The following is a 14,107-nucleotide window of genomic DNA, read 5'->3' as shown; positions in this document are numbered from 1 at the left end:
GCCGCTGCCCAGCGTTTCTTTGCGGTCGTCATCAGTGCCACCGGATCAGCATCTCTTGTAGGCTCTTCCCCGTCGTCTGCTTCGTAAACAGGTAAAGAAGGCATCTTCTTCTATCTTCTGTCCTTTGTCTTCCCATCGCTGCGCAGCGATGAACCACCGTCTTGAGTACCTTAGCCCCAGGTCTGCTCCCTTGTCCTGTCCGGCCGTGTCCTCGTCCTTGCCTTCGAATGTTAAGAGCACCCCGTCTCACTCCTTTCTCTCCCTCCTGACCACCCAAGATGCCTTCTGACGTCCCTCCTTTATTCTCATCAAATCTCTCTCCTCCCCGCTGGTTCCATCCACATCTCACCGACGCCGCTCTTTCATCCCTGCCGTGCTGCTTCAGGTGCTGCACATGTGGTGTATCTACACGCGATACCTCTACGTCTTCTGACGAAGCATATAGTGACACGGTCCCGTATCCTGATTCATCTTTTTTTTGCTCTGGGGAAACCCGCAGCAGAGGCTTTTTGCTATGGTCGAATACCGCTGCTGCTCCGCCGCCGTCCGAAGAGAAAAATGAGGGAGATTGCCAGCACTCCTCCCCCAGATCGAGAGGCGCAGACCCAGCAGGAAACACCCCTCTCCTGTCTAGATCGCTAGGATATTCTCCTCCCCCGGATACCTCTACCTCGCTGCAGAGTCCCCGGCGATCTGAAGGAGTTCGCCCTTGCGGTAGCCGAAGAGGGAAACGAAAAGTACGCTCTGGAAGTTTGCCTTTAACTCCCACTATTTTTTCCCTTAGTCTATTTTGCCTCTCCCATGGTGTCTTCCTAGTTCTGCCGGTCCCGGGAGTGCTGGCGACGCTTGTTCTGCGTTCTTGAGAGGAACGCTTCCTCTGTACTGTCACGATACCCAGGTTAAGATCCACAATAGTTGTTCTGGAGGAGGCGCGAGAGTTTGTTGCATACATATGTTACCACGTACTTTATCGGATTGTTTTTCCGCTCATCCTCTATGTCTCGATTACCTCGGCCCGCCACCGGGGGTAGCACGAGGTCGCGGGCGTGCCTTGGAAGCTGGCGGAAAACTGTGCTGTTTTCACGAAGTGCTTCAATATTTCCTTAGTCCCAAACGAACAAGAACCAGTGGGCGCCAGGTATTAGGTTGAGCGGACTTGTTTTTGCAGTACACGTGGAAGAAACGAAGTATTTCTATAGAATCTTTCATACATCGCGCAGCTCCTTCAGAAAAGAGGCCTGGCACAAGGTGTATGCTCCCGGCGTAAGAATAGTCAACTTGTGGCGCACGTGGAGCGGCAAGCCACAGGGAATAGCTCCGTAGTCCGTTTCTCTGGTCGCATACACATTGACGTGTGTTGGGTTTCTGTTCGTTTCTGTTGTTGGCAGGCACGTACATCCGGTCTCACTCCGTTTCTCAGTCGCATGCGTTTAACTACGGATCAGTCTTCTCCTTCACCTTCATCTCGTGTGACACCGAACAGCTCTAGCCACCACCGGCGCCGACCCCTGGCTCGCCGATCCCTGCCGTGCTTTTCGCTGTATAGCAGTCATTTCCACGATGAAGATCGAGAGGGAAGACTCCGTGGGAAAGGAAGGCACTCCGTAGTCCCGAACAGCAATCGCTATGATATTCTAGACCCAGAGAAAAAAGAGATCGCGACCTCGTCCCTTTCTCTACAGAATCTTGCTACTTATGCTAGTACAACACCATCATCAACATTAACACCGTCGTTCCTCTTATCAGAAAAGTCCTATCCAGGTTTTTCCTCCTATCCTGACAGGAAAAACAGAGACGGGTTACATTATGAGGGAGACCCTGGCCTTCCTCGCTCGCAGCTGCACTCCTCCCGTACTCATAGCGAGGGTCGCACAGGAGGTGAGCTGAATGTAGAGAACTCTCGTATTTCATGCGATGCAGCTGTTCCAATGTGTAGTGTTGAGGAGAGAAACAAAGGTATCCAAGCAGTACAATGGGGAAAGAAGTCTCCTTGTTTCCCTGTTATGCCTCTTCCTCCTCTCCAGAGAGACAGAAAAACCACGAACCTCAACATTCTGAAAGACAGTAGAGACACACGATCTCCCAAGCATTCTCTCCATCGTCATCGTTGCGGAACTTCCTCCCAAAGCAAATCGTGTCTTTGTAGCTGTGCTTGCTATAGTTGCCGGAGATTAAACGAGGAAACCATTTCTCTCAATAGAAAGAAAGAGTTGCATGGAAGAGCGGATGACCGTACCAGACCTTCTTTGAACAGTGTGTGCATACATCATCAAGCAAGAGTGTTGGAAGATGTTAATTCAGTAGCAAATCTGATATGGGAGTATGCCTTCGATCCTCGGGACTGGCCGACACTCCGGTGCGTGGACCGTGACGGCGAACTATATGTCCGAAAGGTAAATGCCCCGAGAAAGACCCGCGACGCTGAAGACACTGGGCTGGAGCCCGCTCCCTCTTGGAAGAAATATCCTTCCATCTCTCTGTAACGTTCTCTGTTAGACAGCTCCCGGAGAGCATGTGCAGACAGAAGAGTATATATCCGCATTACGGGGAGATATCGAGTGCACATGGAAGAGAGAGGGAGGTCTGTGCGTGGTGGAGCAGTGGCTCCCATACGGTATACACGATGCAATGGGTGTCTTCCGCACAGTCTGAAAGTGAAGAGGAGGCGAAAGAAAGACGCCGGGACACCCAGCTGCGAGGGGAGTGAAGTGACTCTGCTACTGCTCCATTCCTAAGCGCGGCTCAAACTGGCATGACGTTCTTGAAGATTTGTAGCTCTTTCGGACTAAACACAAGAATCCTTGTCCAGGGCTGAAACTGGGCAGCTCAGATAGCTGTAGGCTACTACAAGTAAAAGGAATACATATCAGAATGGCTTGAAGCTCGCTGGAGGACGAGAGCAGAAAAACCACATCGTGCACGACGCGCGCGCTTCTTGGTGGGGCGCCGCGCCGTTCTTGTCTTTTCGGCAGGGGCGAATGTACATGAGCAGCAGTCTTTTCCGGGAGAAATGTGTCTTCTTTCTCCTTTCGATTCACCCCAGTATACGAACACTCCATACAATAATGAAATTGCCAGCGTATCTGCAGATATATCTACCACAAGAAAGAAAGCACTTGTTCTTCAAGTTGAGTCCTACCTCGCTGAGTTAACAACACGTTCTCTGCGGTGTCTGGTGTGAAAGAATAATCCACCCCGTACTTGTGTATCTACGCGTCTGTCATGATAAATGAGTGAGTTGTTCTTTCTACCCTACATTGTTTGACTTCCTGTTCAGGCCTTGCACGCATCCCTAAGGCTCCTTGAACGCTATTCGAATGGACCACCCTCACGTGGAGGCCAAGGTACCAGCACGTCGCCTGTTCACCACTTACGTCGACAGCTTCCCGTTCTCCTCACTGACTGCGCCCTGAATGACTTTCTCAATCCAGATATTGAAATACCTTTGCCACTGTTGCCATCGTCACGGACGCCTCCACCCCCAGGCCATGCAGCACGTCGACGCTCCGCCAGGAGCCTCTCCTCCTCTTCCGAACCTACTGTATCCCCAAGTAAAGGGCACATAGGGACTCAACACCATAGTGACAGTACGACTTACAGTAATCACAATAATGAAACTCAATCCGTAACATCGTCTTCACGCAAATTAGACAGAGACAAGAGTTCCCGCCCCTCCGAGAGAGCTAAAATACAAAAGCAAGAAAAATCCTCACAAGGAAAGCGAAGGACGTTTCTCCCCTTGGAGAGTGGATGTGGCGAATGGTCTGTGTGGCTGGTTGATAGCCAGGCACAGCCTTCAGTCATGCGTTTATCTCCTGGCGTCGCTTCAGTCTTAGCATTACGACTCAGCGGGGGAGGTGGGAAAGAAGCACGGATTTTAGCAGGTACAAGTAAGACTGTGGAGACTGAAGGCGAATGGATAGATTATACGGAAGCTACTGTGTTCATCGAGCCAGCGCGCAAGAAGTTATCGCTATGCTCATCGTCGTTCTCACTCACCCGTTCCGGGCTAATGGGCTCATCAGGGCAGAAACCTCAACAAAGGGGAGAAGTGGCAGATAAGCGTCGGCAAAGACGTCCCGATAACGACGGCCCGGAGAATTTAGGTCAGGCGACCGGTACTGGTGTACCAGATTTTCAACGGCCATATACAGCTGGGACGCTACGTCCCTCTGTATCTGGTAATAGGGTCACTACGAGCGAGACTAACGTAACAACGAAGGGCCTTGCTGCACAGGAAACTAGAAAAACATATGACCAGGCTTCTTCCAGCTCTTCTTCACATGAACGTTCAGTTTGCACTTCTTGTCATCAGCAGCCCCACGGCTCCTTTTTCTCTGCTTCTTCTGTCTCCTACAGCGCGCCTCCTCAGGAAAGAAGGAAAGCGTACTTGGGGAATTTTCTTTCATGTTACCAACAGCGCCTCACTGAAGCCTTAAAGATGCAAGCTCTGTTCACAGACATCTCGCGAGCCTATCAAACTTTCCCTGGGCACATCTTCAAGAAAGTCATAGAAACACACAGACAAACCGCCTCGCCCTTCACTGCAACGTGCGCAGTCTTTCGGCATCAACAACGAAGTGCACCTCCTTTTCTTGCAGATCCTTCAGTGGGATTTGTTTTCGACATCGTCTGCTCACGTCCACGAAGCACAGCCAACTCGCTAGAGCCGTATAAAGATATGATGCGTAGGAACAGGACGTCTTTCTCTTGTTTTCCTCCGGATCGTTCTCGACGGGAACCCTACACTTTCCACTGGTCTGGAGTTGATTGCTCAAAGGCTGGGGATGATGGCGTGAAGATAAAAGAAGGAAGAGCCGACAGAGAGCACAAGAAAGCAAGGGGGGTCTCTCGCTTGTGTTCGTCAGTACCGTCACCATACCGTGTTGCACGCGACAGCACCTCTCAGAGAGACAGACTGACATGCGTACCTTCTTCACAACCTCCTCAGGTTGGCGGTGGTTCCATCATCATCTATAGACGGTGTGATGATTGGATTTCCGCGTTATGTCACACGCGACTATGGGAGTTTCTTTTTGTTGCCTTCTCGCAAGGTCTTGAACACGCTTATGCTTTTCTTTCTCTCTATGACCAAGCGGGTCTACCTCTATGCTGGGACGGATACTTACATGCATACCCTGCTATCTCGCGGTGGGGAGGCTGTCGCAGTGGCAGTCAACGTGTTCCATCTTCTGCTACTACTAGCACTCGAATATGTGATGAAGGAGATGAAACTATGTCGCCAGGATATACCGGTGCTTCCGGTAGATCGGTTACTCTATCAAATGGATCTCCGACACGTCATATGGTTCTCTCTAAAGAAAGAAGTGGAATGGCTCATTCTTTTCTTACAGATCACCATGGCGGTACTGTGACGGAGTCGTGTAGAATTTTTCCCGGGAACTCAGATAAAGAGAATGAGACAGAGGGGCATCCAACACACAGTTTTGTCATGCGACAACACGGACTGAAGCTATGGGATGAAGTGGGAAGTTTTTCAGTAGCTCAGCATCATGACCTCAGTGACAGCGAAGGGGAGCCGGGGGATCTCTGTGGCCCTCATTATCGTCATCCTATTCGCTTTCTTGGGCTGCGTGCTAATTCTCTGTGGAGACGCCAAGGAGGATCACATCACCCTTACCAAGATTACAGCGACCCGGTGCCGATATGGCGCTCGCGGCCACTCCTGAAGCTGCCTGATCAACCTGACGATAGAGTAACAGTGAGAGATGTAGTTTTTCAACAGTTGTTGGAAGAGGGAGCCATATTTTGTCATCTACGAAGGAGAGGATATAACCGGAAAGGTCTTGATGTTCCTCGGTCATCGCTTTCGTCTTCTTCCAGAATCGCCGGCGACTGGTACTCTGTCTGTGACGTGTCAGTTAGGGAACCCCAGGACATCAGAGAGGGAGAGAAAGTAAGAGGTGTAGCAGGCGGGACGCACAGGCAGAATCCGGGTAGTGGTAGCGGGAGTATCGAGTCTGCGGGTGAGAGTGAGTGGTCTTCATTCACCTCTGTTCATCAGAATGTTGTAGAGGAAGGAGAGGAGAGACGGCGGAAAGGACGAGACACATGCCTCACGACAAAGCTTCTCTTGGGAAGCCTCAAAGAAAGGAGCGACAGAGACAGCTTGCTGGGTGTATCCTGGGTTCACCTCCCACCATTTGAACCGTCTTTCCCTCCTAAGAAGGCCTGCCACGCCCCTACTTTTCCCGGTTATCACGCTTGTCTCTATGAGGTAGAAAACGATCCCCGTTGTGATACCGAAGCGCGCGAAGATGATGTAGAGAGTTCTTCGGAAATCGGCTCTGCCCCCTTACTCGAAGCCAAGCACTCGCAGGCTGAAGGAGAACACAGTCGAGGACGGACTGACGAAGGTAGGTCCTTTGATGCTTCATCGACAAAAAGACTAGAACAAGAACGAGATCGATGCGTTTCTTCCTATAGACCGGGACAGGCAGAAGAGGAATTAAAAAGAAAAGGGGAATTTCAGGGGTTAGGCGCTACTGAGAGCCATCCTGTAGAACGCGAACCGCCTGAGGCGCAAGAGAGTAGTAAGCTGTCCAATACTTCTGACTCCTTGGCTAAGAAGGAGTTCCTCACTGACGATACATCTCTTCATACTTCCCCTAGTGACACGATCCCTCTGTTTCCTAGTAATGCCAGGAAGGGAAGCGACAACCATCAGGTAAATCTCTTATCTGGTCATCGTGGTTTCCTATTGTCTCCCGGACCTCTCTTTGCCCCTCCCAGTGACCTCACCACAACGGCCACACGCGACTGCTTCTCCTCCCCTGCGGGTCACTCAGTTTCCCTTCCAGTTGGTTCCTCAGATCCGATCATCTCATCCCCCACTCCAGGGAGATATTCTAATCCTCCCCAGTGGTATCATCTTACACCGAACGAGTTCTTTCTGCGCTCATCTTCGTCCTCCTCAGAAGATGCTCCCCCATCAAACAACCCCCGTCGGTCTTCTTCATCTTTTCGTGTCTCTCCTTTGAATCCCGTACCTTCTCAGTCTTCACGAAGAGCCTCTTCCACTTCCTCAGTTGACGATGGTAGATCTGATCTTGGTCGTCATTCATCTTCGGATCGTCTTCACGAGAAAACACGACCCGAAAGAGAACATTTTTCTTTCTCCTCAACTCATCGCCGCCCTCTTATCGCCCCTTCTCTTTCGCCCTCTGGTGTGAATGGAGCAGCAATCTCAACAGCGCTTTCAAGTCTCCCCACCTCCAGTCCACATTCTTTTACGAGCCTTTTGTCGGGGTCCTGTCCGCCTCTCCACAATGGCGGTCTTCCTCCTGACATTATGTGGAAGACCCCTTCTCAGATGCGCCATGCGTCAAGGGTCATCACTACCACAACTGCCCCTCCTCCTAAAGCAGATACGGGTAATCGCTCGACTCCTGAGTTCTCCTGCAGCACCGAATCGACTACCGCCGTTCTACCAACCACAGCAGATCAGCCCGCTGGCCTTCCCCCCGAAAAGAGAATTCCTTCTTCATCTCATTCACATGCACCTGTACCCATTTCTGCGGGGTTGATGGTGGAGGGGGAGGCTGAAGAACGCGTGCTCGCGGGATTCAACTACCGATTGAGGACTGATCTGGTGAACTCGGAGGGAAACCATTCACTAACCCGAGAAAACACAGCTGGCGCATCTTTTCTGGTAACGCCAAGCATAAGAGCTGACAATTCTCGCTCCAGCAGAATAAACAGCACACGTACAGCCCTTTTTAGTCCAAGGGCTCACGAGCATGGCAACAGGACTCTCGTATCTTTATCGGGGAGGCCACGCGAGCACATATCTCAGTATGGCGATCCTTTAGAGCGTCTCTCTAGTGCTCACCGAAACAGCAGCGACACCAGAACAGCAGACCAGTCAAGTGCATACCCTCATCCCATTTGCTGGTATCTTTCGTCCAATATGGACGAAAGCCACATTACAGTGACACCCCGTGCAGTAAGTCTACCTAGACCAAGACGGTCCAGTGAGGGTCTGTCAGCTTATCAACGGAGAGCTCCTAGGCATCCACGGCGACGGCTGTATCACCGCCCCCCTCCCCCACAGAGGTTTTACGAACCTCTCTCACGAGCATCTTCGGAAATAGGACGGAGACTCTCGGCTGATCCGACGATGATGACTCTCCCTTTACCAGTTCTTTCCCCTGTGTTAGACCCTCTCCAGTATCTGTTACCTCATGATGACACGAGAGAAGATCGTAGCAGCAGGTGCAGCAGGACTCGTGATGAAGCTGAGTACCCTGTGGTTGGGCGGGAGGATCAAGGTTTACTCGTGACAACGCCGAGGGGTGGAGGTGGAGATTTTGAACAAGCCGGGTTAACGAGATCAATTCGACTAGAGGGAGAGGACATCTGTTTCGCAAGAGGAGAAAGAACCCCAGCGACTCTTGACCGGCGCACAAGGAGGCCCACAGTCGGTGCCCCCCGCCGTTTGAGACGAAGCAGCACTAGTAGTTATTATGATCAGTTTGCTGCCGGCATTTATTCGCAAAGACAAGCCACAGTATCCCGACTTCAGCCCACACCACCCACCGTTAGCCCCAGGGCTGGTGCATTCTACAGCATGTCAGGACACCAGGACAGGGCATTAGTTCTTTATCCAGGATGCAATAAGACAAGACTCCGGACAGACGGGAATGATGATAGCTGCCTGGAAGGAAGAGAACAGGCGCTGTCGACTTCATCAGGGAATGGCAGCGAAGACGCTGGCAAAGGTCCGTACGTAGAGGATCATGGTAAGTGGAGGATGTAAATGAGCTATTAGATGAAGGGATGGCTTAGGCGACAACAGCAAGACACGGACGCCGTGTAGCTCATTTCAAGGCAAAAATATACCTGACAGAAGAACAGACACGAACGCGCTGATGCTCCCCGGTCTCGTTGCACCTTCATGAGGCGCAGCACCTCACAGATGGGATGCTTCAGGCCCGAATGCAATCTCAGAATTGCCGTTTTATTTGTATGCGCGCGCGCTCAGGTATTTTGTCCGAGTCACCGTTAAAGGGACGAGAAGATACACCCACGCAGCCATTCCTGTCCTAGTGCGACCGGGGGAAGAAAGACATGGAGAAACCACGGGTTACACAGTGCAAGTAACAGCATTAGCAGAGTCACCCTCGGTGTGTTATTATCCATCTCCTCTGTGTCGCAGGGAAATTTCTAACTGGCACCTGGCGGACTCGCAGTTTGCGCGACGGGGAGAAGTACGAAAGGACGCTTTGTCGTACTGCCTCATAGTTGCACATACTGCGGTGGTGTTTCGCATAGTCCCGATAGACGAGCCCTCGCTTTTGTTATGGCGCGGAACTGCGCTTTTCGCTTTCAAAGGCTGCTCTCATCTCATGCACTTTTTGCTCGGATGCTTGTGGCGTAGGCACTGAAAACGACACTTGCGGAGTGTCAGCTTTCCCTTCACCGTCCTCTTCGGAGGAAACGAGGAGGGCAAGAATAGGCGACGTGTTGCCGAAGGTGGATAAGGAGAAAGAGAAGCTACAGCAAAACAACTTCTGGTATCGAGAAGATCGAAGAGAGGGGAAGGCCTGGGATCGAAGAGACAGCGGGTTGTCGCCTTTACTTCGGCGTCTTAGTCTAGGCGATGTTCCACCCGTAGAGGAGGTGAAAGAAATACACCAACAAAAAGCAGTCTTCTTGTGCACGTCTTCCTCATCATCTTCGTGTCTTAGTGAGAGCGGTAGCCGTCAGCAACGTATATATGGGCTTCCAAGCGGCGACAGCACTCACCTCATCGATTGGAAGGGCACCAGTGACGAGACTAGCAGTACTAGTCGCCGGAGCGATCAGGAAGGCCAAGGACAACAAGGAGACAGGCCAGTGACAATTCAAAAGGAATTTTCTTCCTCTCCGCCTTTGCGACCGGAGGAACAGGAAGACAGTTGCACCTTGGCTCGACACGTCCGAAAAGATCTCACTTCGGCGGCGAGGCTCGTACTAAACTCATCCGACAAGCCCGCCGCTGAAAAACCTTATTCTTCGCTCCCTATAGTAGCACCAACTGCTGCTGATGGAATTGATGGAAGAGATTCTTCAGCCTGTCGGCGTTCTCACATTCAAGCTTTGCCACCTTCCCGGGGGCGCAGAAGTCACCGTGATGCCGTAGTAGTTCAACGTGCGACAGAAAAACAGAAGATGGGCGGAGAAGAGAAAGAAGCTGGACAGAAATCACAGACTGAAAGAGGTCCATCTCCTGCTAGCAAGAACGAGACTTCCCCTACCGCACAAAGAACTTTCTTGAAGATGAGGAAGAGAAAGCAGCTGACGTGTTATGTCCGGAGTAGCAGTAATAGCCCATCTACCTGGATGGGAGAAAGGTGGTCGAGAATGGAAGGAGAAGGACGAGTGGGACAAGGAGAGTATGAGACAGAAGAATATAAACTGCCTCGCTCCTCAAGACCTCGTCACGGGCCTACACCTACGCATCATCGACAAGCCGTCGCGGAGGAACGGGCTACAGTGATGGTGATCAGAGGACAAGGAGGAGGCAGACGTGAGCAGCAGAAGGGGTAGGAGGCTCAGGGGGGGGCGGGCGAGAAGAGGAAGAACTTGGGAGGGCGATTGTAACAAGTATCGAGAAGTGGCCAGACTCGAGGTACTGGAGACGTGTTCTTCCCATGTGCTACATGTATAGAAACACAAGAAAATTTGAGTTGAAAGCGTACGGAGAGGCAGAGAAAGGAAAGACAAGATAGTTAACTTTTTGGTCCACGCGGCTATTACTCCAAATCCTCTTGCCACTCGAAACAAGAAGTATCTGCTTTACGTGAATGAAGCCAGCACCTTGTGAGAATAAGTGACTACAGTTATGACTAGCTAGCTCTGCAGGTAGTAGAACGATACACACAGGAAAGGTTTCCTCCGGAATTTTTGTGGAAAGAACAACAGGGGCCCATGATACGGTGTATTCTCCTGGTGTCGTACTAGATGAGATGTGGAAAGCAAGCAAAAGGAAACTCTGCTCTGCATCCTCAAATCAGTTTTTATGTAAACCAATCATCAATCACATACGGTGCTTCTACGTACACTTACAACCACGTCGTGGTAAATGTAGATACGTCTTTTACTTCTCCTTTTTGCATCGTTTCTGAAGAAGACTCTGCTTCGGAAAAATATTTCTTTCCTTCCTGTTAGCATACAACGTGGCGTCTATTATCTCTTCCAGGGGCCGGCTCGTGTTGTCTTGGAAAGAGCCTAGAGTTCTACGTGTTCCGATCAATTTCTCAATAGGGTAGTTTTATGGGAAGAAGCATTGGTTTCCTCTTCTTTCTTCCATGTTCGGCTGATCTTGTCGAAGCTGAGCTTAGAAAAAGGTGTGCCCGACGAAGCGGAAGTCCGCTTTTCTTGTTTCTGTGACCCGTGTGATACCTGAGCTGCGCGGAATAATCGCCGAATCTCTATCTACCCCTTTTTATATCAGTCTAAGCTGTCCTTGCTCCAGCGACACCGCGAGACAACAGGCAATACTCGCCTCCAGGAGACTTTGCGATTTTGGCTTCTCGAGGCAGAACGCTACTGTTCTGATTCCTTCATATGTGCGCATCACGCGAAGACTATAAGAGCTCGCAGGCCCTTCACGAAGAGACAGCCACACAGCTAGAGAATGGACAGGTAGGCAGTTATTCGTGAGCTAGAGAGAAGCGGCATGTGTTACCTGCATCGCTAAACCCTGGAGTGACCATAGCGCGCGAGTGCGCTGCCAAAGTGATCTTGAATACGCGTGTCGTTGTCATACAACTACCCTTGTTCTGAGTGACCGAGGAACTCGTCTTCGGCTCGTGTTTCAGCCTTTCTCCCATCACAACATCCTGCCTTGCCAGCTCTGCAGGGAAAGAGGGGAAAGCTGTCACAAAAGCGACGAACCACCCCAATGAAGCGCTATGCACGAGAGGTAGAATTCCACATGCCGGAAAGAGTGCCCCGACCGAGAAGATTCAGTGGCAAAAACTCGGGAGCATGGACTAGAGGCATAGAATTGTAGGTGATGCGAGCGGGAGTGCCGCAACTGTTCTGGGCACTCGCCTGTTTCGTGGATGAGCTGGGAAACTGGTACAATTTTTCACTGGGAGACTGTCACGGTTCTCACTCGATCTGTGAACCGAATACAGCGACTAATTCAGTCAGGTCCCACTGAGATTTTTGAACGTGATCGGAAACAAAGGGTGGTTGTCCCGGGGGAGCAGAAACTCGTGACCGTGGTGGAACAAGCAGATTAGGCGCACGGGTCGCTCGGAAGTGGGATCTTAACGAAGTAGAGAAAGGTATTGTACGAAAAAATAAAGAAGGAAGACTAAGAGGAAGTTCGTAAGAAGTTCAGCCGTCACAGGCTCACGAACTCGTCACCACACAGCACAGGCACCCACCGGGCCACTCTTTCTTTCAATCTCTCGAACAAGCGAACTCGAAATTAATGTATCAAGCACTTATTTAATTTGACCACACAACTCGTAACTCAAAAAAGTTTTTCCACAAGCCCCTTAATCAAAAGAAGCTCTCTTCTCTCAGTTTGACTCAAAATCGAAGGCTCCTAGCCGCTCCGCTCCCTTGCCCAAGAGTTAGTCCTCTTCTCTCCACTACACTTTGAAGGGAAAACCTGACTCAGATTCCCCTAATCCCTCAAGGCAAGTCAGGGAATTCTTTACACGAGTCACCAGCACACCTTTTCATTCTCTTTTGGTACTTGCTTTCGACGTCAAAGAGTCAGAGATCCAATCCTACCTAAGAAGCGTCAGAAGAGAGAAGAATCCCTCTTCTCTCGTTCATCTTCTTCCTGATTCATTCTTCCGTCGTCAGTTAGCTACTTATGTAGCTAGTTGCAATGGCGCAGCTAGTGATGTAGCCGCTTACTAGCCCTACGGCTGGTATAGCTACTGGCCTTACGCGTTAGTAGCCTTGCCGGGAAAGGAGATAGAGAAGAAAAGAAGACGATCACAGGAGCAGACGGCGAAAGCAATACGGGGGAACAGGTGCAAGAGGTGGGGTGTCACTTTCCGTCTAAGGAGAAAACAGAAAACTGAAGGAATCGGGGTTTGATAAGACGAAGCGGAGTTAAGAGAAAAAGGGATGCCTAAGCCCCTTATTCGACGAGCAATGATGGAAAGTCTTTTGATGTAACGTCGAGAAACTATTTTGTCAGTCCTGTCAGCCTCAGTTCCAGGAGCGAGCTCCGAGGGGGCCGTGCAGCCGGAATCAGAAGGTTCGTCGGGATTCTAAAACGTTAGCGCTCTAATGATGGCTCCTTCCGTCAGGCTTCGCCGACGAAAGGCCGTATTGGGACATCGAGTACGGGGAAACCGGTTCATGTTGATGGAAAGTGTAGGAGAAAGACTAACTAGCAATCTCTGGAGAGTGAGTCACGTAATGCACGAAATGAGGGAGCCGGACTAACGACCGTTCAACGCGTGAAGGACTAGCCAGGAGGGTCAACCAAGCTTCAGTGCGTGAAAAGGCAACGAAGAACTTAGAAACAGTAATAGGGAAGTGTAAGCAATTGAGTGAAAAGCGGGGAAGTGAAGAGTTTGTCGGCGATAAGAAGCCCGAAACACCAGGTGACAGTGTCTCGGACCAGCGGAGGATGGAATGCGTGTGTGAACAGAGAGTAGAAGACCGGAGGCGTCGAAAGGCGTTGAAAGAGAGCTTGGAAGTGTCGGAAAACGACGTTATCAGTGAAGATTTGGGAACAAGAACAATTCGAAGATTCGAAAGACTCCGAAGGGGTTTTCGAACCGCTGAAGTTGGGCAGAGGGGTAGCTACGGGCAAGTCCGAGAGATCGGAACGGATGGGTATCTCACTATCGATCGACGGGGGCAGACAACTTCCACACCGGCTAGTCCGAAGTCGAGCCAGAAGGAGAAAGGGACCTTTGACGCTACGCACCTATGCGGCGTCCTCGCCGCGCGCTGGTCCGCAGTGTCCGGCTCTGCTGCGGCGGTCGGGTTTGGCGCCTCCTTTCGCGCGTCACACTGTTGCTAGGCTAAAAAGAAGACTTTCTCATATTTCTGAACGGTAGTCTCGGACGGCCGAAGCTTCTCCCCGGAGGTTGCGGTCGCCTTAGCCAGACCGTTTCCG

At 51.1% G+C, this 14,107-nt stretch overlaps 3 protein-coding genes across 3 annotated transcripts in view; 2 read left to right on the top strand and 1 right to left on the bottom strand.

The window, feature by feature from the left end:
• Positions 1-11,515, top strand: part of CSUI_009324 (uncharacterized protein) — a 12,106-nt gene extending 591 nt beyond the window's left edge. Inside the window, exons 1-4 of the mRNA XM_068069440.1 lie at positions 1-737; positions 1,389-2,393; positions 3,278-8,762; positions 9,401-11,515. The exon at positions 1-737 is cut by the window's left edge and continues 591 nt beyond it. Of these exons, the coding sequence (XP_067918585.1) occupies positions 279-737; positions 1,389-2,393; positions 3,278-8,762; positions 9,401-10,551 (8,100 nt within the window). The 5' untranslated portion in view covers positions 1-278 and the 3' untranslated portion in view covers positions 10,552-11,515. The remainder of the gene's footprint in view (positions 738-1,388; positions 2,394-3,277; positions 8,763-9,400) is intronic.
• Positions 2,778-3,133, top strand: CSUI_009325 (uncharacterized protein; the record flags this gene model as incomplete). The annotated part of the gene is made up of 1 exon (XM_068069441.1): positions 2,778-3,133. A coding segment is annotated over exon 1 (153 nt), but the record flags the coding sequence as incomplete, so codon positions are not given.
• An 866-nt stretch (positions 11,516-12,381) lies between the features above and the next one.
• Positions 12,382-14,107, bottom strand: CSUI_009323 (uncharacterized protein; the record flags this gene model as incomplete). The annotated part of the gene is made up of 1 exon (XM_068069439.1): positions 12,382-14,107. A coding segment is annotated over one exon (99 nt), but the record flags the coding sequence as incomplete, so codon positions are not given.

Source organism: Cystoisospora suis, assembly GCF_002600585.1.
Source record: "Cystoisospora suis strain Wien I chromosome Unknown contig_5535, whole genome shotgun sequence".
NCBI classification, from domain to species: domain Eukaryota; phylum Apicomplexa; class Conoidasida; order Eucoccidiorida; family Sarcocystidae; genus Cystoisospora; species Cystoisospora suis.
Note: the sequence above shows the minus strand (reverse complement) of the source record. Positions and strands in the feature narration are given on the sequence as shown.